The sequence below is a fragment of the Mytilus trossulus genome, chromosome 6, assembly GCF_036588685.1.
Source record: "Mytilus trossulus isolate FHL-02 chromosome 6, PNRI_Mtr1.1.1.hap1, whole genome shotgun sequence".
Lineage (NCBI taxonomy): Eukaryota > Metazoa > Mollusca > Bivalvia > Mytilida > Mytilidae > Mytilus > Mytilus trossulus.
In genome coordinates, this window is record NC_086378.1 from 4,425,907 (window position 1) to 4,452,889 (window position 26,983).

Genomic DNA, 26,983 nt, shown 5'->3' on the forward strand with positions numbered 1-26,983 from the left:
TATATTTGATGAGTTATTAAAAAAAAGTAACAATCAAATAATTACAATTAAACATATTCTATTATCATCATCATTAAAACAAACGTGCAACCTTTAAATTAACCCTGAGATTATAACATTTTGAATTATGACTAGATAACACAATTTCTTTTCGCATGGTTGATATCAAATTTAAGCTATATTCTTCTGATTGATATAATATAGTAGAAAGCTCTGGATTATTTTAAATTGTTTAGACATATAGATCACCATGGTAAAGATTTTCCATTATAATCTACAAATATGTCGGATGTTTCTCCATTCATTTTAGACATAACATCTAATATTCCTGCAATTGATGTATCTTTAGTTACGGCTGCATTGGGTCCACCCATGTCTGTCTGTACCCAGCCTGGATGTATGCAGAAACATAGAATTCCTTCTGATTTAAGATCCAAATTCATATTTTTGGTCAACATATTGAGAGCTGCCTAAAAGAAATTATGAAAACATTTCTAAAAAATATGATAACAAATATATCAACAGTTTAGGGACGACATCAAAAGATCAATGTAAGATAAAAAAAAACTTAATTCAAATAGTTTGGGGATGGGGGATTGAACTGCTGCAAGATTTGGTTATCCGACATTGATTTTTACATACATTTGTATATCTAAATGGGTCAATCAATTTTTGCCAAATTAAGTTAAGAAGGGGGTGGGGGAGTCAATGAAAAAACTATGTTAATTAAGTTTTTTATCCTTCATTGAACTTTTGGTGTCGTCCCTTACCGCATAGTATAGTCCTAAATCGATTTAGCAAAAACAAGAAAACAAATCCGGGTAACCAACTAAAACGAAAAAACAAAAACAAAAAGAATGGCACATCAACTATAAGAGGAAAACAGAACAACAGAAACACTCAACTGCAACACCAAAAACCCCAACACACATTATAAACGGACTATTTGTAATATGTAATCTGCAACTTTTGTTCTTTTTTTTGCCTTATAACTTTTTGATTGGAGCTTCACTGATGAGCTTTTTTAAGACGAAATGCGCGTCTGGAGTACAAATTATAAGCTTGGTATCTCTGGTAAGTTTTTTGTTTGTTAGATGTATAGTATGGAAAAAATCCGCCACTTTGCCATGAATAGACATTTTTATTGTCATCCTTGAAACAAACTTTACTGTAAGTATTATTTATCAAAAACAAACAATTTCACAGCAAAGATTTTCCGTTCATACAACATTAGAATGCTAACTGCTTTATTAACCTTATCCTATGATTTAATCTCATATGAACAACATGACGGGTGATACATATGAAACATATTCTGCATATACTTCCTAACCACATAAAATCGCTAATAGTTATGGTGCGCATCCTGTTGCTTAGTCTTTCGTTTTCTATGTTTTCTTTGGTGTACTGTTGTTTGTGTTTTCTTTATTTTTTCGTTTGTCGATTATATTGTTCTGCATAAAATTAATGTTAGACCTTAGGAATAGATAAAATAAGCTATAGTTGACAATCCATAACGGATCTACAAAGCTCTACAACTTTCGCACTTTTGTTCGCCACATAAATTTGTGATTCTATCTTCACTGATGATTTTTTCGTCTTGCGTACAATATTAAAAATAGATATGAAAAGATGTGGTATGAGTGCCAGTGAGACAACTCTCTATTCAAGTCAGAATTTATAAAAGTAAACCACAAAAAGCCTTGTATCTTGATGTTTGTTTGTTTTGTTCAATATATGGTATGGATAAAGTGAGCCACTTAGTCAGGAATAGACATTTCATTGTCATAATTGGAACAAACCTTAGAAGTCCGGTATGGATAAAGTCCGCCATTTTGATTTTCAGCAATAGATGCCAGTATACTTGACATATTGACAATAGCTGCCCTATTACAGTTCAAACTGGTATCCGTTGAGGATATTGCTGCCTGTTTTATGTATGGTAATAATGCCTACAACAAAATATAAAATATAAAATATAACAATTGTTGGCTATTTTTTGTCCTTTTTATGTTCTTAGGAATCCTATGTGTTGGTCCATCATACATTGTAAAAACTTTCAGTCTGGACTGGCTTGTAGTTAATATCTTAAAAGCGCGTCCATTTTGCGTTAGGAAACAAATAGTGTTTGCATTGTTCATATAAATGTTATCCAAAGAAACAAAAATGTTTATTCAAACACGAAAAGATAATAAAAATTAACAAACAGAATCCTAAAATATTTGAAATATGTATGATGGTCTCATTGGCAATTAATGTGGTATCAAAAAGTAATCATCAAAACTAAAATTGATATTTAATAGACACATAAAGCAATGTTTAAAAAATCATTTTTTATTTGTTATTGATGAAATAGTTACATGTAATTATTGTACATTTGAATCTACGTCATCGAAAATAATTTGAAAGTCGGCTATATGATACTTACGCTTTCGGAGACCCCAAGCTCATCCCCGATGTTTGATGGGATTCGAGCTGCTAAGACACTCTCTTCTACTTTGTAGTTTAAAACAATTGTTGTTTCTCATTTGGTGGTTTTCATTTTGTTTTGCCATGGTGTTGTCTATTTAATTTCGACTTATATATTTGGATGTCTTTGTCGTATCTTAATTTATCTTCTTTTTAATGACAATTCACATAACTGTTACCAATTTGAATAAGATTATATTGACATGTCAGTGGGATCATCGCAAATAATGTGAAAGTCTATACAATGACAACTTAGTGTTTTATAATTCTAAATTACTAAAATATAGATTTTACATACAGTGAACCAAAACAATATATCTAGTAATTATGGTAGTGATTTTTTTTAACGTTACATGAAAACTTCACCTGTGACAATAGGATAGGACCAAAGATGTTAACGTCAAATTGTTCTAAGAGAGTTTGTTTTTCCAAATTCCCTAAATACTGTTTCTTGTTGGCAATGCCTGCATTGTTAATCAGCAGGTTAAGTCCCTCTTTGGCTAGATTTCCAGCTAATTTAGTTGTGCATTCTCCAATATCAGCAGGCTTCGTTACGTCTGTTATGAGCAGATACAACAATTAGTTAATAAAAAAAAAAGAATTAACACCAAACCCATACAACTGTTATATATGTGTTAGTAAGTTGTCAGTGATGTTCAGATTGTTTCAAGAGCTCTTTAAAAAATTCCCCTTCTCCTTTTGTAATTCAAATTACCTGAGTGTTGGCACTCAAGTTAAACAACTGGTGAATATATAAAAAAAAAGATGTGGTATGATTGTCAATGAGACAACTATCCACAAAAGACCAAAGCTCATTTACAAAAAAACAACATGTTCAAAGCACCTGCTTTGTATTTGGTATTGTACCTTTGTTGTGTGAAGTGGAAGTGACAGGAATTAAACAAATGGATAATGGATTCACTTAAATGTGGTTGATAAAACTTGAAGTCAAAATAGTACGAGGAAGGCAGAATTGTCTATAAGAAATTTATCCATTTCTGTCTTTCAAAATTACACCTATGTCGACAGGTTTTGATAATAACACAAAAATAGAACTCAAATAATTGGAATATGAAAACATTTGAAACGGAGTGATACCAGTAACTTCGACAGCACACAAACTATATGAATCTGAAGTTTTATCAATCACGTAATTTCATCTCCGCTGATTTTGTATTATTAAGTAGTATATGATAATATTAGTGGAATACACCTCACATGTGATATTATTTGTGATAAAAAATAATGTTTCAGAGTCATCAATAATGCTAGGATGTATATGACTGGAAATTAATTCTGCACTAGTAGTTAGTAATATAAGAAACAAGATAATATTAGTTTTCAAATTATTTTTTTTTGGTGCAGCCTCGTCTTTACGTAAGGGTGTCCTTCTTTTAAAGCCTGGTATCTTTGATGGCTTCATCTTCGACTCCTACTTTTTTCTTATTGTCATTTTGCTTATTGTAAATTATCACAATTTAAGGTATAAACCTGACAAATTGTTTGAAAGCTTATAAGTTAAAGGTATTTGACCCATACCAAAAAACCAAGGTTTCATGAACTAAATTTAATTCCCGTATCAGTTTAATATGAAGTTCTTTTAACAGTCTGAACAGTTGGCAACTTGCTAGAAAGATGGTTAACAATGTATGGGTCCGGTTGCAAGATTTATTGGTCTCTCATTACCTGAACCGTTCGCAATGGACCAATGACATTAGTTGTGTATGATTCCATCATGCTATCATTGTCAGCTTCCACTAAACCATGTCTTATATTAATACCAGCGTTGTTTATAAGTAGGTTTAGCCCCTCTCCTTCAATGAATGACTCTACCAATTTCGGGAAATTCTCAAATGAGGTAGGTTGTGCTACATCTGTGAAATTGCAGAAAAAAATCACTCAAAGTTGAAAAACAATAGAGTTATAAGATATGATTCATGATTTAATTTATGAATTTCGAACAGCGGTATACTACTGTTATCTTTCTTTAAGCTAAGTTTTTTTTCATCGACCTTGCAAAGTTAATCAGATAACCCTATCTGATTTTATTGCAGTGATAATGACAGGGAACTTTAGCACTTTAAAAAGCAATTGCTTCCTTTTAGCAGCTTTTCGCTTAATTGAAGCTTCTCAGTTTATATGATGCTACGTCGCTCATTTATGACAAAATATTAAAGTTCCTAGGCTTTGGGTCGCGTTTCATCTATTCAAATCATAGCAGTAATCAAGTATTTGCATAGGCTACATATATGAACATCATGATTTTTAAACAAAAATTACATTTTCAGATTTCGTGTAGACTTCAGAAACGTTAACTGTGAAACACATTTGATGTTTATATCTTTATCAATTCAAATACTTTTTTATACTGCAAACTGTGCAAGGTCTAAAATTGAAATATACTTTTAATTCTGCAATTCAACAGAAAATGATAACTGTTTCTCGTAAAAGATGTTCAACTTTAAGCCTAAATGAAAAATGTTTTAAAATTTACTGCCAAATGTATGCAAATTTGTGACATTGTTGAAGAGATTCTTTATAAAATCAACCGGAGTATTCCTTTTTCCGATAGGAACAACCTCCTTGAGGCATAAAAGGAAATAAGAATTCCTGTTCCAAAGATCGGGGATTTTTTGTTTGTTTTTTATATATTCAAATAATAATGAACGAGACAACACAGATATGTTTAATGCTATTCTATGACAGAACAGAAATGCTGACTTATGAACTGGTGGTACCTTTATGAACGAAAAGGCCATCAGTATTTATATCGACCCATTACTTGTAAAAGTCATCAAAGATACCAGGCTTAAAGTTTAAGTACCCCAGACGCGCATTTTGTCTTCACTAGACTTTTGAGAGGTGGCCCTATCAAAATATATGGAAACCAAACTAATTACGAAGATGAAGCGCTTGGAATCCAAATAATGAAGAAATAATTGATGCAAGCTATATTTTATTGTAGTTTTAACATGGGTAGGCATTAAATTCGTGATTTGTTTTGCCCGAGCGATAGTGATTAGGACAATTAATGTTATTTCTATGTCCGATGTGTATAAGTGAAGAACTTTTGTGTAGGCTCTTCCATGAACCTCCGTGTTTTTGTTTGTAAACATGCAAACGAGTGGCAACGTGATTTTTAAGGGGTCGTTTTGAACAGCCAGCATAAATGGTTGTCGTATCTAAGTTAAATATGTCAATTTCGAATTGCAGCACATTACAGTCATGATAAATGAATTAGTAACAAAGTGTGCATCATTTAAGAGTTTAGAAGTGTTTACGTTAATGAAATATATTAAATGCAGGCAAAATTGACAAAATGCATTAGTCTGCAGTAGTCAATATACGCATGTGCAAACAAAAAATATTGGATTTAGACATTTAAAGCATAAGAAGCAAGTCATATTAAAATCCTGCAAAACATTTTGCCAAATTAACATCAGTAGTGAACCTATTAGTTTGAAAGCAAACATAATTCAGAATATAATTTTCGCTTTCTTTTAATTCCCTCATTTTATTTTTTTAATGCATTATGCTGTATTTAAAATGTAGTTAGAATATCTTAAAAGGCTATTAATATCCCTCGTGTATAATGGTCATTACAAAACTTTTTTGCATGTTGTGTCGACTTTCATTATGTGTGTGTATGTTTGTCTGTGATAAATGTTCTTTCGTGTGTTAGTGCTATATTTCTGTCACATAGTGTTGTCATTTTAGCGATATTTTCCAACATTGTCATGAAGCGGTCGGTTTGGCTAGCCATTTAACAACGTCTAACACCATTTGTTTCTTAAAATGTCCTGTATTAATTCAGGAATATGGCAGTTGTTATCAAGTAGTTCGTTTCTATGTATGTTGGAGTTTGTTTTGTTGCACTTAAATGTTCCTGTTGTTTCTTTGTTTTCCACTTACAGTTGACATGTTTCCCTCAGTCTAAGTATGTAATCCTAATTTGTTTTCTCTCAATCGATTTATGACTTTTTAACACCGGTATACTACTGTTGCCTTTGTTTAATGATGTATCACAACTCACCTAGCTTCATGACTTTTACATTGCTGTGTTTGGCAGCGATATCATTTAGATCCTAAAAATATCAATAATGTGATAAACTATAATGAGAACATCGAAAAAAAAATTAGCATAAAAATATTGATTACATTGGTTCCTCATATTCAACCTTAACACTAACATTTAACACAATACCTGTTTACATGTCAAGGTTATTTCACGAACAGATTTTAACGACAATTAACTGACGGAAGTAACTATGGGAACAGGACCTATTGACCCTTTCAGATCAAAAAAGTTCACCTGGGTGGGATTTGTGTTTATCCGTCTTTAGTTTTTTGTAATAAGTTTTTACAGTTATGTATCTCCATTTTCCTATTTGGTCATTATTTTGTCCGGGTTTTTTTTCTCTCGTACTTTTAAGGTTTTTGGTTGCCTTCTTTGACATACTATTCAAAATATAGTTCTCTGATTTCGCTATACTCATGAATACGAACACTGGATCATAATAATATCCGCCTTTATTTAGATATATTGAATAATAAGTGGATAGAAAATATATTAAAATCAGTTAATATAACAAATATTAATAATAAAAGAAGATGCGTTATATACTTGAATCAGAAAGCAACAATTAATTATCTGCCATCAACACCAAATGCTTCATAGAAAAACAAATATTATGATATAACACACATGAAGAATTGACGGGGATTCAGACGCGGGACATGAATATGAATATGTTACGATGTTAAACAGCAACCAGTAGAATAAAAAAACGAACAGTAGAAAAGCATACAAAATAAGCACTTCATGTACATGCTTCATGGAAGGCATTAATATAAAATTAAAGAACTTTTGTGAGAACGCTCACATACCCCGCCAATCCCAAACATTCACACTCCTCAAACAAAATATCATAATACATAATTGCACAGACTCATTTCTCATACAAAAGTCAATTAATTTCTTGTGGATATGCACATTTACATATTATCCTGTCCTTATTATCTACACAGAATCATGGAATTCTGTGGTGTGCTTTCGGAGGAGTTGCAGTGACGAGAACAGGACTTACGGACTGTAGTTTATTGAGGAAAATAAGTTCAATTAGGCATAATTCCTAGAAAAAAAACTAGACTCACAGACTGACTGTTGCGTGGGTTGTAATAACAGTTTAATAGACATCATTATCACGAGCTGGTTGACCATTATGGAATATCTGTTCAATAGACGACAGATATGTTCCAATTGCCGTGACCACAAGGCCGTCCTCTTTTCCTCTAATGTCATCTACCGAGTAGGAATTGTCACATACGAGCGCAACACGACGGGTGCCGCAAGTGGAGCAGAATCTGCTTAACCTTCTGGAGTACCTGAGATCACACACACCTGTTTTGGTAGGGTTTATATTTATCAATCGTTTTCTTTTGTATACCTTTTCGTACTTTTTTCGTTTTTAGTCGGTCAGCCTCGTCATCTCGTTTTCGCCTTATGAGTTTTATATTCCTTTGGTATTGTTCTTCTCTTTTCCTAACTAACCTTAAACAAACCCAGACTAAATAAAAACAAAACACAAAGAAACCACAAAGCCAAAAAAGAACTATGTACAAATTTTCAGGATCTCTATAGTAAAGCATTGTTGATGTCAGCTAGGCAATATTTTTTTTAAACATGTAAACAAGGTCTACTAAAAAAGCCACATAAATCACAAAATCACGAAACGCCGTTTCGCGTACAAAATTTAATTCTGATATCTATGATGAGTATTTTAAGAAATAAGATGATGTGGTATAAGTGTCAATGAGACAATTTTCCATCAAATTAAAAATATGTAAAAAGTAAAGGTACCAGTCTTGTATTACAACTCCAATTTCCGGTGCATGTCAAAACATGGAGGGAAACAAAATAGTGCATTTTTTTCTGAATTTTTTTCTGAACTCAATTTTTTCTGTTTGATTATAGGTTTATGCTGAATTGAAAGATATATATAGACTTTAAAAAAAATCTTGCATCTTTTGGGGATATCAATCCAGGAAAGTGGAAGGATATCATGTTTACTGGCAGTGGTGCGGCCTAGTAAAAATAGCAAACAGAAAGTAGAAAAACAATGTTTTGACTTCAGGATTGCGTAACTTTTTATTCTTCGTGGCAACACCCCCTTTTTTTTCGATTAAATCACAATTTCACATTAGTACATACATGATATGAACATGATTTTTTTTTTCTATGTAGCATTTTTTATTTTTTTATTTTCAAAGATCAGCTGTTTAACATGTAAGCCTATGGCGCAGTCAATTACAAGACTGCAACCTGCATAGGGTAATTTGTTCATATGTTCACTGCAAGAAAGTAGCTCATGTGGACTTATGTGTGCCCAGAATGATAAAACATTATGATTTAAGAACTTTTTAAGAGAAAAAAATTATGGGGTATCAAGTTACACTGAAAAAACTGAAATTATGTAATAATTATGCATTTTCATACTAGACACCATTCAAAAGTATTAATAGATATAAAGCACAACAGTTTGAGGCACTTTGAGATTTTGATGGTATTACATACATGATTTTTAATCAAAAAGAACATAGAAAGATTTTTTTCTCAATGAATTCTTCTTCTTATGATGCAATCTTTAGTTGCACAGTTTTATTGAAAATAAGAGCAAAGTTGAAGAGACAGCTACATACAAAATTACTGTTTTTTCTTTAGTGTTATTATTTTCACGGCTCAATTGTTGACATTTAGGTAGAATATGTATAAAATGAACTTTTGGTGAAAAGATTTTCACAAAATGTTAATTTTTCATGAGTATATACTTCTTTTCCTGTCTGCGGCACTGCATGGTTTATTGAAATTTCCATATTTGGGTTAAAAATTTGTTTAAAAAGTTGAATTTTTCTAAAACTATCCATCATGACATGGTTTTTTGTGATTAGGTGTGTCAAGTAATCAATATTCTTACCAAAAACACTAACTTGAGTATTCATTTTGCTTTTTCTTGAATTTTATTTCAAGTTTTATATGCATAGGTGGGTCAAGTACAGGCTAAAAACCATGATATAGTAGGCATGTTTAAAGACCAGTATAGTGAAACAAGAGAAAGGTATGGTATTTCTTGTGTCCAGATAGTTGTATTGTAGCAAATTCTTCAATATGAAAAAGTTTTGGGTAGTTTTTCAATTTTGACTTAAACAAGAGGCCCACTTGTGTAGATTTCATTGAAAAAAGGGGGAGGGGTAAACTATTGAATGTGGTTCATTTAAACAGGAGGAAAAAAATAAAAATAATAGATCAGAATACTCTTCTAGCTCCAAAGTATCCAAATAATAGAAAAACATTCATGAAGATAGACTAGAATGAGATTTACAGATCATTTAGTAGACATGACTGATTTCCAAATTTTGCCTGTTTTCAGAAAGGGGTACTGCTTTAATAGTGGGGTTATTTTTATAAATATAGCCAAACAGTTCTAATAATGGCATTTTTTATGTTCAAATATGGCTACTTAATGAAACTAAGTAAATGAATTATTTTTTTAAGACATTTCATTAATGTTATAGGTACCAGTCTTGTATTACAACTCCAATTTCCGGTGCATGTCAAAACATGGAGGGAAACAAAATAGTGCATTTTTTTCTGAATTTTTTTCTGAACTCAATTTTTTCTGTTTGATTATAGGTTTATGCTGAATTGAAAGATATATATAGACTTTAAAAAAAATCTTGCATCTTTTGGGGATATCAATCCAGGAAAGTGGAAGGATATCATGTTTACTGGCAGTGGTGCGGCCTAGTAAAAATAGCAAACAGAAAGTAGAAAAACAATGTTTTGACTTCAGGATTGCGTAACTTTTTATTCTTCGTGGCAACACCCCCTTTTTTTTCGATTAAATCACAATTTCACATTAGTACATACATGATATGAACATGATTTTTTTTTTCTATGTAGCATTTTTTATTTTTTTATTTTCAAAGATCAGCTGTTTAACATGTAAGCCTATGGCGCAGTCAATTACAAGACTGCAACCTGCATAGGGTAATTTGTTCATATGTTCACTGCAAGAAAGTAGCTCATGTGGACTTATGTGTGCCCAGAATGATAAAACATTATGATTTAAGAACTTTTTAAGAGAAAAAAATTATGGGGTATCAAGTTACACTGAAAAAACTGAAATTATGTAATAATTATGCATTTTCATACTAGACACCATTCAAAAGTATTAATAGATATAAAGCACAACAGTTTGAGGCAAATTGAGATTTTGATGGTATTACATACATGATTTTTAATCAAAAAGAACATAGAAAGATTTTTTTCTCAATGAATTCTTCTTCTTATGATGCAATCTTTAGTTGCACAGTTTTATTGAAAATAAGAGCAAAGTTGAAGAGACAGCTACATACAAAATTACTGTTTTTTCTTTAGTGTTATTATTTTCACGGCTCAATTGTTGACATTTAGGTAGAATATGTATAAAATGAACTTTTGGTGAAAAGATTTTCACAAAATGTTAATTTTTCATGAGTATATACTTCTTTTCCTGTCTGCGGCACTGCATGGTTTATTGAAATTTCCATATTTGGGTTAAAAATTTGTTTAAAAAGTTGAATTTTTCTAAAACTATCCATCATGACATGGTTTTTTGTGATTAGGTGTGTCAAGTAATCAATATTCTTACCAAAAACACTAACTTGAGTATTCATTTTGCTTTTTCTTGAATTTTATTTCAAGTTTTATATGCATAGGTGGGTCAAGTACAGGCTAAAAACCATGATATAGTAGGCATGTTTAAAGACCAGTATAGTGAAACAAGAGAAAGGTATGGTATTTCTTGTGTCCAGATAGTTGTATTGTAGCAAATTCTTCAATATGAAAAAGTTTTGGGTAGTTTTTCAATTTTGACTTAAACAAGAGGCCCACTTGTGTAGATTTCATTGAAAAAAGGGGGAGGGGTAAACTATTGAATGTGGTTCATTTAAACAGGAGGAAAAAAATAAAAATAATAGATCAGAATACTCTTCTAGCTCCAAAGTATCCAAATAATAGAAAAACATTCATGAAGATAGACTAGAATGAGATTTACAGATCATTTAGTAGACATGACTGATTTCCAAATTTTGCCTGTTTTCAGAAAGGGGTACTGCTTTAATAGTGGGGTTATTTTTATAAATATAGCCAAACAGTTCTAATAATGGCATTTTTTATGTTCAAATATGGCTACTTAATGAAACTAAGTAAATGAATTATTTTTTTAAGACATTTCATTAATGTTATAGGTACCAGTCTTGTATTACAACTCCAATTTCCGGTGCATGTCAAAACATGGAGGGAAACAAAATAGTGCATTTTTTTCTGAATTTTTTTCTGAACTCAATTTTTTCTGTTTGATTATAGGTTTATGCTGAATTGAAAGATATATATAGACTTTAAAAAAAATCTTGCATCTTTTGGGGATATCAATCCAGGAAAGTGGAAGGATATCATGTTTACTGGCAGTGGTGCGGCCTAGTAAAAATAGCAAACAGAAAGTAGAAAAACAATGTTTTGACTTCAGGATTGCGTAACTTTTTATTCTTCGTGGCAACACGCCCTTTTTTTTTCGATTAAATCACAATTTCACATTAGTACATACATGATATGAACATGATTTTTTTTTTCTATGTAGCATTTTTTATTTTTTTATTTTCAAAGATCAGCTGTTTAACATGTAAGCCTATGGCGCAGTCAATTACAAGACTGCAACCTGCATAGGGTAATTTGTTCATATGTTCACTGCAAGAAAGTAGCTCATGTGGACTTATGTGTGCCCAGAATGATAAAACATTATGATTTAAGAACTTTTTAAGAGAAAAAAATTATGGGGTATCAAGTTACACTGAAAAAACTGAAATTATGTAATAATTATGCATTTTCATACTAGACACCATTCAAAAGTATTAATAGATATAAAGCACAACAGTTTGAGGCAAATTGAGATTTTGATGGTATTACATACATGATTTTTAATCAAAAAGAACATAGAAAGATTTTTTTCTCAATGAATTCTTCTTCTTATGATGCAATCTTTAGTTGCACAGTTTTATTGAAAATAAGAGCAAAGTTGAAGAGACAGCTACATACAAAATTACTGTTTTTTCTTTAGTGTTATTATTTTCACGGCTCAATTGTTGACATTTAGGTAGAATATGTATAAAATGAACTTTTGGTGAAAAGATTTTCACAAAATGTTAATTTTTCATGAGTATATACTTCTTTTCCTGTCTGCGGCACTGCATGGTTTATTGAAATTTCCATATTTGGGTTAAAAATTTGTTTAAAAAGTTGAATTTTTCTAAAACTATCCATCATGACATGGTTTTTTGTGAATAGGTGTGTCAAGTAATCAATATTCTTACCAAAAACACTAACTTGAGTATTCATTTTGCTTTTTCTTGAATTTTATTTCAAGTTTTATATGCATAGGTGGGTCAAGTACAGGCTAAAAACCATGATATAGTAGGCATGTTTAAAGACCAGTATAGTGAAACAAGAGAAAGGTATGGTATTTCTTGTGTCCAGATAGTTGTATTGTAGCAAATTCTTCAATATGAAAAAGTTTTGGGTAGTTTTTCAATTTTGACTTAAACAAGAGGCCCACTTGTGTAGATTTCATTGAAAAAAGGGGGAGGGGTAAACTATTGAATGTGGTTCATTTAAACAGGAGGAAAAAAATAAAAATAATAGATCAGAATACTCTTCTAGCTCCAAAGTATCCAAATAATAGAAAAACATTCATGAAGATAGACTAGAATGAGATTTACAGATCATTTAGTAGACATGACTGATTTCCAAATTTTGCCTGTTTTCAGAAAGGGGTACTGCTTTAATAGTGGGGTTATTTTTATAAATATAGCCAAACAGTTCTAATAATGGCATTTTTTATGTTCAAATATGGCTACTTAATGAAACTAAGTAAATGAATTATTTTTTTAAGACATTTCATTAATGTTATAGGTACCAGTCTTGTATTACAACTCCAATTTCCGGTGCATGTCAAAACATGGAGGGAAACAAAATAGTGCATTTTTTTCTGAATTTTTTTCTGAACTCAATTTTTTCTGTTTGATTATAGGTTTATGCTGAATTGAAAGATATATATAGACTTTAAAAAAAATCTTGCATCTTTTGGGGATATCAATCCAGGAAAGTGGAAGGATATCATGTTTACTGGCAGTGGTGCGGCCTAGTAAAAATAGCAAACAGAAAGTAGAAAAACAATGTTTTGACTTCAGGATTGCGTAACTTTTTATTCTTCGTGGCAACACCCCCTTTTTTTTCGATTAAATCACAATTTCACATTAGTACATACATGATATGAACATGATTTTTTTTTTCTATGTAGCATTTTTTATTTTTTTATTTTCAAAGATCAGCTGTTTAACATGTAAGCCTATGGCGCAGTCAATTACAAGACTGCAACCTGCATAGGGTAATTTGTTCATATGTTCACTGCAAGAAAGTAGCTCATGTGGACTTATGTGTGCCCAGAATGATAAAACATTATGATTTAAGAACTTTTTAAGAGAAAAAAATTATGGGGTATCAAGTTACACTGAAAAAACTGAAATTATGTAATAATTATGCATTTTCATACTAGACACCATTCAAAAGTATTAATAGATATAAAGCACAACAGTTTGAGGCAAATTGAGATTTTGATGGTATTACATACATGATTTTTAATCAAAAAGAACATAGAAAGATTTTTTTCTCAATGAATTCTTCTTCTTATGATGCAATCTTTAGTTGCACAGTTTTATTGAAAATAAGAGCAAAGTTGAAGAGACAGCTACATACAAAATTACTGTTTTTTCTTTAGTGTTATTATTTTCACGGCTCAATTGTTGACATTTAGGTAGAATATGTATAAAATGAACTTTTGGTGAAAAGATTTTCACAAAATGTTAATTTTTCATGAGTATATACTTCTTTTCCTGTCTGCGGCACTGCATGGTTTATTGAAATTTCCATATTTGGGTTAAAAATTTGTTTAAAAAGTTGAATTTTTCTAAAACTATCCATCATGACATGGTTTTTGTGATTAGGTGTGTCAAGTAATCAATATTCTTACCAAAAACACTAACTTGAGTATTCATTTTGCTTTTTCTTGAATTTTATTTCAAGTTTTATATGCATAGGTGGGTCAAGTACAGGCTAAAAACCATGATATAGTAGGCATGTTTAAAGACCAGTATAGTGAAACAAGAGAAAGGTATGGTATTTCTTGTGTCCAGATAGTTGTATTGTAGCAAATTCTTCAATATGAAAAAGTTTTGGGTAGTTTTTCAATTTTGACTTAAACAAGAGGCCCACTTGTGTAGATTTCATTGAAAAAAGGGGGAGGGGTAAACTATTGAATGTGGTTCATTTAAACAGGAGGAAAAAAATAAAAATAATAGATCAGAATACTCTTCTAGCTCCAAAGTATCCAAATAATAGAAAAACATTCATGAAGATAGACTAGAATGAGATTTACAGATCATTTAGTAGACATGACTGATTTCCAAATTTTGCCTGTTTTCAGAAAGGGGTACTGCTTTAATAGTGGGGTTATTTTTATAAATATAGCCAAACAGTTCTAATAATGGCATTTTTTATGTTCAAATATGGCTACTTAATGAAACTAAGTAAATGAATTATTTTTTTAAGACATTTCATTAATGTTATAGGTACCAGTCTTGTATTACAACTCCAATTTCCGGTGCATGTCAAAACATGGAGGGAAACAAAATAGTGCATTTTTTTCTGAATTTTTTTCTGAACTCAATTTTTTCTGTTTGATTATAGGTTTATGCTGAATTGAAAGATATATATAGACTTTAAAAAAAATCTTGCATCTTTTGGGGATATCAATCCAGGAAAGTGGAAGGATATCATGTTTACTGGCAGTGGTGCGGCCTAGTAAAAATAGCAAACAGAAAGTAGAAAAACAATGTTTTGACTTCAGGATTGCGTAACTTTTTATTCTTCGTGGCAACACCCCCTTTTTTTTCGATTAAATCACAATTTCACATTAGTACATACATGATATGAACATGATTTTTTTTTTCTATGTAGCATTTTTTATTTTTTTATTTTCAAAGATCAGCTGTTTAACATGTAAGCCTATGGCGCAGTCAATTACAAGACTGCAACCTGCATAGGGTAATTTGTTCATATGTTCACTGCAAGAAAGTAGCTCATGTGGACTTATGTGTGCCCAGAATGATAAAACATTATGATTTAAGAACTTTTTAAGAGAAAAAAATTATGGGGTATCAAGTTACACTGAAAAAACTGAAATTATGTAATAATTATGCATTTTCATACTAGACACCATTCAAAAGTATTAATAGATATAAAGCACAACAGTTTGAGGCAAATTGAGATTTTGATGGTATTACATACATGATTTTTAATCAAAAAGAACATAGAAAGATTTTTTTCTCAATGAATTCTTCTTCTTATGATGCAATCTTTAGTTGCACAGTTTTATTGAAAATAAGAGCAAAGTTGAAGAGACAGCTACATACAAAATTACTGTTTTTTCTTTAGTGTTATTATTTTCACGGCTCAATTGTTGACATTTAGGTAGAATATGTATAAAATGAACTTTTGGTGAAAAGATTTTCACAAAATGTTAATTTTTCATGAGTATATACTTCTTTTCCTGTCTGCGGCACTGCATGGTTTATTGAAATTTCCATATTTGGGTTAAAAATTTGTTTAAAAAGTTGAATTTTTCTAAAACTATCCATCATGACATGGTTTTTTGTGATTAGGTGTGTCAAGTAATCAATATTCTTACCAAAAACACTAACTTGAGTATTCATTTTGCTTTTTCTTGAATTTTATTTCAAGTTTTATATGCATAGGTGGGTCAAGTACAGGCTAAAAACCATGATATAGTAGGCATGTTTAAAGACCAGTATAGTGAAACAAGAGAAAGGTATGGTATTTCTTGTGTCCAGATAGTTGTATTGTAGCAAATTCTTCAATATGAAAAAGTTTTGGGTAGTTTTTCAATTTTGACTTAAACAAGAGGCCCACTTGTGTAGATTTCATTGAAAAAAGGGGGAGGGGTAAACTATTGAATGTGGTTCATTTAAACAGGAGGAAAAAAATAAAAATAATAGATCAGAATACTCTTCTAGCTCCAAAGTATCCAAATAATAGAAAAACATTCATGAAGATAGACTAGAATGAGATTTACAGATCATTTAGTAGACATGACTGATTTCCAAATTTTGCCTGTTTTCAGAAAGGGGTACTGCTTTAATAGTGGGGTTATTTTTATAAATATAGCCAAACAGTTCTAATAATGGCATTTTTTATGTTCAAATATGGCTACTTAATGAAACTAAGTAAATGAATTATTTTTTTAAGACATTTCATTAATGTTATAGGGTAATTTGTTCATATGTTCACTGCAAGAAAGTAGCTCATGTGGACTTATGTGTGCCCAGAATGATAAAACATTATGATTTAAGAACTTTTTAAGAGAAAAAAATTATGGGGTATCAAGTTACACTGAAAAAACTGAAATTATGTAATAATTATGCATTTTCATACTAGACACCATTCAAAAGTATTAATAGATATAAAGCACAACAGTTTGAGGCAAATTGAGATTTTGATGGTATTACATACATGATTTTTAATCAAAAAGAACATAGAAAGATTTTTTTCTCAATGAATTCTTCTTCTTATGATGCAATCTTTAGTTGCACAGTTTTATTGAAAATAAGAGCAAAGTTGAAGAGACAGCTACATACAAAATTACTGTTTTTTCTTTAGTGTTATTATTTTCACGGCTCAATTGTTGACATTTAGGTAGAATATGTATAAAATGAACTTTTGGTGAAAAGATTTTCACAAAATGTTAATTTTTCATGAGTATATACTTCTTTTCCTGTCTGCGGCACTGCATGGTTTATTGAAATTTCCATATTTGGGTTAAAAATTTGTTTAAAAAGTTGAATTTTTCTAAAACTATCCATCATGACATGGTTTTTTGTGATTAGGTGTGTCAAGTAATCAATATTCTTACCAAAAACACTAACTTGAGTATTCATTTTGCTTTTTCTTGAATTTTATTTCAAGTTTTATATGCATAGGTGGGTCAAGTACAGGCTAAAAACCATGATATAGTAGGCATGTTTAAAGACCAGTATAGTGAAACAAGAGAAAGGTATGGTATTTCTTGTGTCCAGATAGTTGTATTGTAGCAAATTCTTCAATATGAAAAAGTTTTGGGTAGTTTTTCAATTTTGACTTAAACAAGAGGCCCACTTGTGTAGATTTCATTGAAAAAAGGGGGAGGGGTAAACTATTGAATGTGGTTCATTTAAACAGGAGGAAAAAAATAAAAATAATAGATCAGAATACTCTTCTAGCTCCAAAGTATCCAAATAATAGAAAAACATTCATGAAGATAGACTAGAATGAGATTTACAGATCATTTAGTAGACATGACTGATTTCCAAATTTTGCCTGTTTTCAGAAAGGGGTACTGCTTTAATAGTGGGGTTATTTTTATAAATATAGCCAAACAGTTCTAATAATGGCATTTTTTATGTTCAAATATGGCTACTTAATGAAACTAAGTAAATGAATTATTTTTTTAAGACATTTCATTAATGTTATAGGTACCAGTCTTGTATTACAACTCCAATTTCCGGTGCATGTCAAAACATGGAGGGAAACAAAATAGTGCATTTTTTTCTGAATTTTTTTCTGAACTCAATTTTTTCTGTTTGATTATAGGTTTATGCTGAATTGAAAGATATATATAGACTTTAAAAAAAATCTTGCATCTTTTGGGGATATCAATCCAGGAAAGTGGAAGGATATCATGTTTACTGGCAGTGGTGCGGCCTAGTAAAAATAGCAAACAGAAAGTAGAAAAACAATGTTTTGACTTCAGGATTGCGTAACTTTTTATTCTTCGTGGCAACACCCCCTTTTTTTTCGATTAAATCACAATTTCACATTAGTACATACATGATATGAACATGATTTTTTTTTTCTATGTAGCATTTTTTATTTTTTTATTTTCAAAGATCAGCTGTTTAACATGTAAGCCTATGGCGCAGTCAATTACAAGACTGCAACCTGCATAGGGTAATTTGTTCATATGTTCACTGCAAGAAAGTAGCTCATGTGGACTTATGTGTGCCCAGAATGATAAAACATTATGATTTAAGAACTTTTTAAGAGAAAAAAATTATGGGGTATCAAGTTACACTGAAAAAACTGAAATTATGTAATAATTATGCATTTTCATACTAGACACCATTCAAAAGTATTAATAGATATAAAGCACAACAGTTTGAGGCAAATTGAGATTTTGATGGTATTACATACATGATTTTTAATCAAAAAGAACATAGAAAGATTTTTTTCTCAATGAATTCTTCTTCTTATGATGCAATCTTTAGTTGCACAGTTTTATTGAAAATAAGAGCAAAGTTGAAGAGACAGCTACATACAAAATTACTGTTTTTTCTTTAGTGTTATTATTTTCACGGCTCAATTGTTGACATTTAGGTAGAATATGTATAAAATGAACTTTTGGTGAAAAGATTTTCACAAAATGTTAATTTTTCATGAGTATATACTTCTTTTCCTGTCTGCGGCACTGCATGGTTTATTGAAATTTCCATATTTGGGTTAAAAATTTGTTTAAAAAGTTGAATTTTTCTAAAACTATCCATCATGACATGGTTTTTTGTGATTAGGTGTGTCAAGTAATCAATATTCTTACCAAAAACACTAACTTGAGTATTCATTTTGCTTTTTCTTGAATTTTATTTCAAGTTTTATATGCATAGGTGGGTCAAGTACAGGCTAAAAACCATGATATAGTAGGCATGTTTAAAGACCAGTATAGTGAAACAAGAGAAAGGTATGGTATTTCTTGTGTCCAGATAGTTGTATTGTAGCAAATTCTTCAATATGAAAAAGTTTTGGGTAGTTTTTCAATTTTGACTTAAACAAGAGGCCCACTTGTGTAGATTTCATTGAAAAAAGGGGGAGGGGTAAACTATTGAATGTGGTTCATTTAAACAGGAGGAAAAAAATAAAAATAATAGATCAGAATACTCTTCTAGCTCCAAAGTATCCAAATAATAGAAAAACATTCATGAAGATAGACTAGAATGAGATTTACAGATCATTTAGTAGACATGACTGATTTCCAAATTTTGCCTGTTTTCAGAAAGGGGTACTGCTTTAATAGTGGGGTTATTTTTATAAATATAGCCAAACAGTTCTAATAATGGCATTTTTTATGTTCAAATATGGCTACTTAATGAAACTAAGTAAATGAATTATTTTTTTAAGACATTTCATTAATGTTATAGGTACCAGTCTTGTATTACAACTCCAATTTCCGGTGCATGTCAAAACATGGAGGGAAACAAAATAGTGCATTTTTTTCTGAATTTTTTTCTGAACTCAATTTTTTCTGTTTGATTATAGGTTTATGCTGAATTGAAAGATATATATAGACTTTAAAAAAAATCTTGCATCTTTTGGGGATATCAATCCAGGAAAGTGGAAGGATATCATGTTTACTGGCAGTGGTGCGGCCTAGTAAAAATAGCAAACAGAAAGTAGAAAAACAATGTTTTGACTTCAGGATTGCGTAACTTTTTATTCTTCGTGGCAACACCCCCTTTTTTTTCGATTAAATCACAATTTCACATTAGTACATACATGATATGAACATGATTTTTTTTTTCTATGTAGCATTTTTTATTTTTTTATTTTCAAAGATCAGCTGTTTAACATGTAAGCCTATGGCGCAGTCAATTACAAGACTGCAACCTGCATAGGGTAATTTGTTCATATGTTCACTGCAAGAAAGTAGCTCATGTGGACTTATGTGTGCCCAGAATGATAAAACATTATGATTTAAGAACTTTTTAAGAGAAAAAAATTATGGGGTATCAAGTTACACTGAAAAAACTGAAATTATGTAATAATTATGCATTTTCATACTAGACACCATTCAAAAGTATTAATAGATATAAAGCACAACAGTTTGAGGCAAATTGAGATTTTGATGGTATTACATACATGATTTTTAATCAAAAAGAACATAGAAAGATTTTTTTCTCAATGAATTCTTCTTCTTATGATGCAATCTTTAGTTGCACAGTTTTATTGAAAATAAGAGCAAAGTTGAAGAGACAGCTACATACAAAATTACTGTTTTTTCTTTAGTGTTATTATTTTCACGGCTCAATTGTTGACATTTAGGTAGAATATGTATAAAATGAACTTTTGGTGAAAAGATTTTCACAAAATGTTAATTTTTCATGAGTATATACTTCTTTTCCTGTCTGCGGCACTGCATGGTTTATTGAAATTTCCATATTTGGGTTAAAAATTTGTTTAAAAAGTTGAATTTTTCTAAAACTATCCATCATGACATGGTTTTTTGTGATTAGGTGTGTCAAGTAATCAATATTCTTACCAAAAACACTAACTTGAGTATTCATTTTGCTTTTTCTTGAATTTTATTTCAAGTTTTATATGCATAGGTGGGTCAAGTACAGGCTAAAAACCATGATATAGTAGGCATGTTTAAAGACCAGTATAGTGAAACAAGAGAAAGGTATGGTATTTCTTGTGTCCAGATAGTTGTATTGTAGCAAATTCTTCAATATGAAAAAGTTTTGGGTAGTTTTTCAATTTTGACTTAAACAAGAGGCCCACTTGTGTAGATTTCATTGAAAAAAGGGGGAGGGGTAAACTATTGAATGTGGTTCATTTAAACAGGAGGAAAAAAATAAAAATAATAGATCAGAATACTCTTCTAGCTCCAAAGTATCCAAATAATAGAAAAACATTCATGAAGATAGACTAGAATGAGATTTACAGATCATTTAGTAGACATGACTGATTTCCAAATTTTGCCTGTTTTCAGAAAGGGGTACTGCTTTAATAGTGGGGTTATTTTTATAAATATAGCCAAACAGTTCTAATAATGGCATTTTTTATGTTCAAATATGGCTACTTAATGAAACTAAGTAAATGAATTATTTTTTTAAGACATTTCATTAATGTTATAGGTACCAGTCTTGTATTACAACTCCAATTTCCGGTGCATGTCAAAACATGGAGGGAAACAAAATAGTGCATTTTTTTCTGAATTTTTTTCTGAACTCAATTTTTTCTGTTTGATTATAGGTTTATGCTGAATTGAAAGATATATATAGACTTTAAAAAAAATCTTGCATCTTTTGGGGATATCAATCCAGGAAAGTGGAAGGATATCATGTTTACTGGCAGTGGTGCGGCCTAGTAAAAATAGCAAACAGAAAGTAGAAAAACAATGTTTTGACTTCAGGATTGCGTAACTTTTTATTCTTCGTGGCAACACCCCCTTTTTTTTCGATTAAATCACAATTTCACATTAGTACATACATGATATGAACATGATTTTTTTTTTCTATGTAGCATTTTTTATTTTTTTATTTTCAAAGATCAGCTGTTTAACATGTAAGCCTATGGCGCAGTCAATTACAAGACTGCAACCTGCATAGGGTTATTTGTTCATATGTTCACTGCAAGAAAGTAGCTCATGTGGACTTATGTGTGCCCAGAATGATAAAACATTATGATTTAAGAACTTTTTAAGAGAAAAAAATTATGGGGTATCAAGTTACACTGAAAAAACTGAAATTATGTAATAATTATGCATTTTCATACTAGACACCATTCAAAAGTATTAATAGATATAAAGCACAACAGTTTGAGGCAAATTGAGATTTTGATGGTATTACATACATGATTTTTAATCAAAAAGAACATAGAAAGATTTTTTTCTCAATGAATTCTTCTTCTTATGATGCAATCTTTAGTTGCACAGTTTTATTGAAAATAAGAGCAAAGTTGAAGAGACAGCTACATACAAAATTACTGTTTTTTCTTTAGTGTTATTATTTTCACGGCTCAATTGTTGACATTTAGGTAGAATATGTATAAAATGAACTTTTGGTGAAAAGATTTTCACAAAATGTTAATTTTTCATGAGTATATACTTCTTTTCCTGTCTGCGGCACTGCATGGTTTATTGAAATTTCCATATTTGGGTTAAAAATTTGTTTAAAAAGTTGAATTTTTCTAAAACTATCCATCATGACATGGTTTTTTGTGATTAGGTGTGTCAAGTAATCAATATTCTTACCAAAAACACTAACTTGAGTATTCATTTTGCTTTTTCTTGAATTTTATTTCAAGTTTTATATGCATAGGTGGGTCAAGTACAGGCTAAAAACCATGATATAGTAGGCATGTTTAAAGACCAGTATAGTGAAACAAGAGAAAGGTATGGTATTTCTTGTGTCCAGATAGTTGTATTGTAGCAAATTCTTCAATATGAAAAAGTTTTGGGTAGTTTTTCAATTTTGACTTAAACAAGAGGCCCACTTGTGTAGATTTCATTGAAAAAAGGGGGAGGGGTAAACTATTGAATGTGGTTCATTTAAACAGGAGGAAAAAAATAAAAATAATAGATCAGAATACTCTTCTAGCTCCAAAGTATCCAAATAATAGAAAAACATTCATGAAGATAGACTAGAATGAGATTTACAGATCATTTAGTAGACATGACTGATTTCCAAATTTTGCCTGTTTTCAGAAAGGGGTACTGCTTTAATAGTGGGGTTATTTTTATAAATATAGCCAAACAGTTCTAATAATGGCATTTTTTATGTTCAAATATGGCTACTTAATGAAACTAAGTAAATGAATTATTTTTTTAAGACATTTCATTAATGTTATAGGTACCAGTCTTGTATTACAACTCCAATTTCCGGTGCATGTCAAAACATGGAGGGAAACAAAATAGTGCATTTTTTTCTGAATTTTTTTCTGAACTCAATTTTTTCTGTTTGATTATAGGTTTATGCTGAATTGAAAGATATATATAGACTTTAAAAAAAATCTTGCATCTTTTGGGGATATCAATCCAGGAAAGTGGAAGGATATCATGTTTACTGGCAGTGGTGCGGCCTAGTAAAAATAGCAAACAGAAAGTAGAAAAACAATGTTTTGACTTCAGGATTGCGTAACTTTTTATTCTTCGTGGCAACACCCCCTTTTTTTTCGATTAAATCACAATTTCACATTAGTACATACATGATATGAACATGATTTTTTTTTTCTATGTAGCATTTTTTATTTTTTTATTTTCAAAGATCAGCTGTTTAACATGTAAGCCTATGGCGCAGTCAATTACAAGACTGCAACCTGCATAGGGTAATTTGTTCATATGTTCACTGCAAGAAAGTAGCTCATGTGGACTTATGTGTGCCCAGAATGATAAAACATTATGATTTAAGAACTTTTTAAGAGAAAAAAATTATGGGGTATCAAGTTACACTGAAAAAACTGAAATTATGTAATAATTATGCATTTTCATACTAGACACACAGGCACTTGTCTCAAAAAAAAATCTCCTATATACCTTAATATAACACAAGGTACTTAACTAAATTTTTAGAAAATGACACCCAGTCCCAAATTCACGTCATTTTTTTTTATTTCTCGGTTTTCAAACTTACTTAAACTTAATATGCCGTAAATCTAAATTGATTTATCTACACAATGGTATATGACACGACTATCACTGTTGTCGGGATCATTGGTAGCAGGCCTCAGAAGTCGGTCAACGGGATGTTTTTTTGCATTCGTCTCAATTTTTGGCAACACCCGGTCCGCATGTAATTTTATACTGGTTTCTCATTGGTCAATCGTCTGGCTAAAAATAAATGTGGGAAATTTTGGTCAATTTATAACTCTACATTAGTGTCGTTGTGTACACGTGTGTTTCATAACAAAGTTATTTGGGTTTGTTTCACATAATCTGTAAAGAATTTACAATAAAGGTAATAATTCATAGTCAGAGGGAAGCTAACAGTTTTTATTTTAATATTTTTTTATAATAATTCAATCACTGCGGGCTGGGTGTTGCCAAAAATTGAGACGAATGCAAAAAACATCCCGTTGACCGACTTCTGAGACCTGCTACCAATGATCCCGACAACAATGATAGTCGTGTCATATACCATTGTGTAGATAAATCAATTTAGATTTACGGCATATTAACTTTAAGTAGGTTTCACAACCGAGAAATGAAAAAATAACGTGAATTCGGGACTGGGTGTCATTTTTCAAAAAAATAAGTTAAGTACCTTGTGTTATATTAAGGTATATATGAATTTTTTTTTTGAGACAAGTGCCTGTGACTAGACACCATTCAAAAGTATTAATAGATATAAAGCACAACAGTTTGAGGCAAATTGAGATTTTGATGGTATTACATACATGATTTTTAATCAAAAAGAACATAGAAAGATTTTTTTCTCAATGAATTCTTCTTCTTATGATGCAATCTTTAGTTGCACAGTTTTATTGAAAATAAGAGCAAAGTTGAAGAGACAGCTACATACAAAATTACTGTTTTTTCTTTAGTGTTATTATTTTCACGGCTCAATTGTTGACATTTAGGTAGAATATGTATAAAATGAACTTTTGGTGAAAAGATTTTCACAAAATGTTAATTTTTCATGAGTATATACTTCTTTTCCTGTCTGCGGCACTGCATGGTTTATTGAAATTTCCATATTTGGGTTAAAAATTTGTTTAAAAAGTTGAATTTTTCTAAAACTATCCATCATGACATGGTTTTTTGTGATTAGGTGTGTCAAGTAATCAATATTCTTACCAAAAACACTAACTTGAGTATTCATTTTGCTTTTTCTTGAATTTTATTTCAAGTTTTATATGCATAGGTGGGTCAAGTACAGGCTAAAAACCATGATATAGTAGGCATGTTTAAAGACCAGTATAGTGAAACAAGAGAAAGGTATGGTATTTCTTGTGTCCAGATAGTTGTATTGTAGCAAATTCTTCAATATGAAAAAGTTTTGGGTAGTTTTTCAATTTTGACTTAAACAAGAGGCCCACTTGTGTAGATTTCATTGAAAAAAGGGGGAGGGGTAAACTATTGAATGTGGTTCATTTAAACAGGAGGAAAAAAATAAAAATAATAGATCAGAATACTCTTCTAGCTCCAAAGTATCCAAATAATAGAAAAACATTCATGAAGATAGACTAGAATGAGATTTACAGATCATTTAGTAGACATGACTGATTTCCAAATTTTGCCTGTTTTCAGAAAGGGGTACTGCTTTAATAGTGGGGTTATTTTTATAAATATAGCCAAACAGTTCTAATAATGGCATTTTTTATGTTCAAATATGGCTACTTAATGAAACTAAGTAAATGAATTATTTTTTTAAGACATTTCATTAATGTTATAGGTACCAGTCTTGTATTACAACTCCAATTTCCGGTGCATGTCAAAACATGGAGGGAAACAAAATAGTGCATTTTTTTCTGAATTTTTTTCTGAACTCAATTTTTTCTGTTTGATTATAGGTTTATGCTGAATTGAAAGATATATATAGACTTTAAAAAAAATCTTGCATCTTTTGGGGATATCAATCCAGGAAAGTGGAAGGATATCATGTTTACTGGCAGTGGTGCGGCCTAGTAAAAATAGCAAACAGAAAGTAGAAAAACAATGTTTTGACTTCAGGATTGCGTAACTTTTTATTCTTCGTGGCAACACCCCCTTTTTTTTCGATTAAATCACAATTTCACATTAGTACATACATGATATGAACATGATTTTTTTTTTCTATGTAGCATTTTTTATTTTTTTATTTTCAAAGATCAGCTGTTTAACATGTAAGCCTATGGCGCAGTCAATTACAAGACTGCAACCTAAACAATTATGCTTATTGGCAGTTTTCAGCAAGTGCTTAATTATTCCATCTTTTCCATTATGCCACTAATAAATACACTGTATACTGACCTTTGCATTTTCTGGACTTCTGCATGTTGCAAGTAACGTCTTAGGTGGTGACGGTAACCTCAAAAACTGCTTAACAAGTTCTAGTCCTAAACCTCTATTGGCACCTGTGATAAGAACATTTTTCGGCTGAAGTCCCATCTTGTGTATGTTGTTGAAGTATCGTACCCAGGTGTGAGAATGGTGCGTTCGTACAAGCACCTTGGGGTATATTTTGTAATCTATAAGTATATATCGGAAAATTTTGTAATCTATAAGTATATATCGGAAAATTCAACTTTGATTAACGGATCTAAACTGAATTGACCATTAGCGGCACTGTCGTAAGAACGGTGGAGCAGTTGTCCCTCCACCTTCCTCTACCAAATATTAAAAATGAAAGACGACACTGGTATTCCACTACAGAAAAACATAAACGTTTATGTCATGTCCGAATGTTTTTTCACAACTCCTTCTTACAGGTAATCAAACCATATAAACCATTAAGGAAAGAAACATTTATAAAAATAATATAAAGTTTTGAGGATTTGTTACGAAAGTTTAATTAGATACAAGAAGATGTGGTATGAGTGTCAATGAGACAATTTTCCCAT

The 26,983-nt window shown here is 30.8% G+C and overlaps 1 protein-coding gene across 2 annotated transcripts; it reads right to left on the reverse strand.

Moving 5' to 3' along the window:
- Positions 1-26,606, reverse strand: LOC134720621 (C-signal-like). 2 transcript variants are annotated; one of them, XM_063582979.1, is made up of 5 exons: positions 26,394-26,606; positions 6,503-6,554; positions 2,836-3,026; positions 1,803-1,952; positions 1-470 (listed from the first exon to the last, which is right to left on the reverse strand). In XM_063582979.1, the coding sequence occupies exons 1-5, from the start codon at positions 26,529-26,531 to the stop codon at positions 246-248; spliced, it is 756 nt and encodes a 251-aa protein (XP_063439049.1). In that variant the 5' UTR covers positions 26,532-26,606; the 3' UTR covers positions 1-245. The 2 variants fall into 2 exon arrangements, with proteins under 2 accessions (XP_063439049.1, XP_063439050.1); XM_063582980.1 differs by lacking the exon at positions 2,836-3,026 and adding an exon at positions 4,156-4,343 and having other exon boundaries at positions 26,394-26,603.
- Between the last annotated feature and the right edge of the window lie 377 nt (positions 26,607-26,983).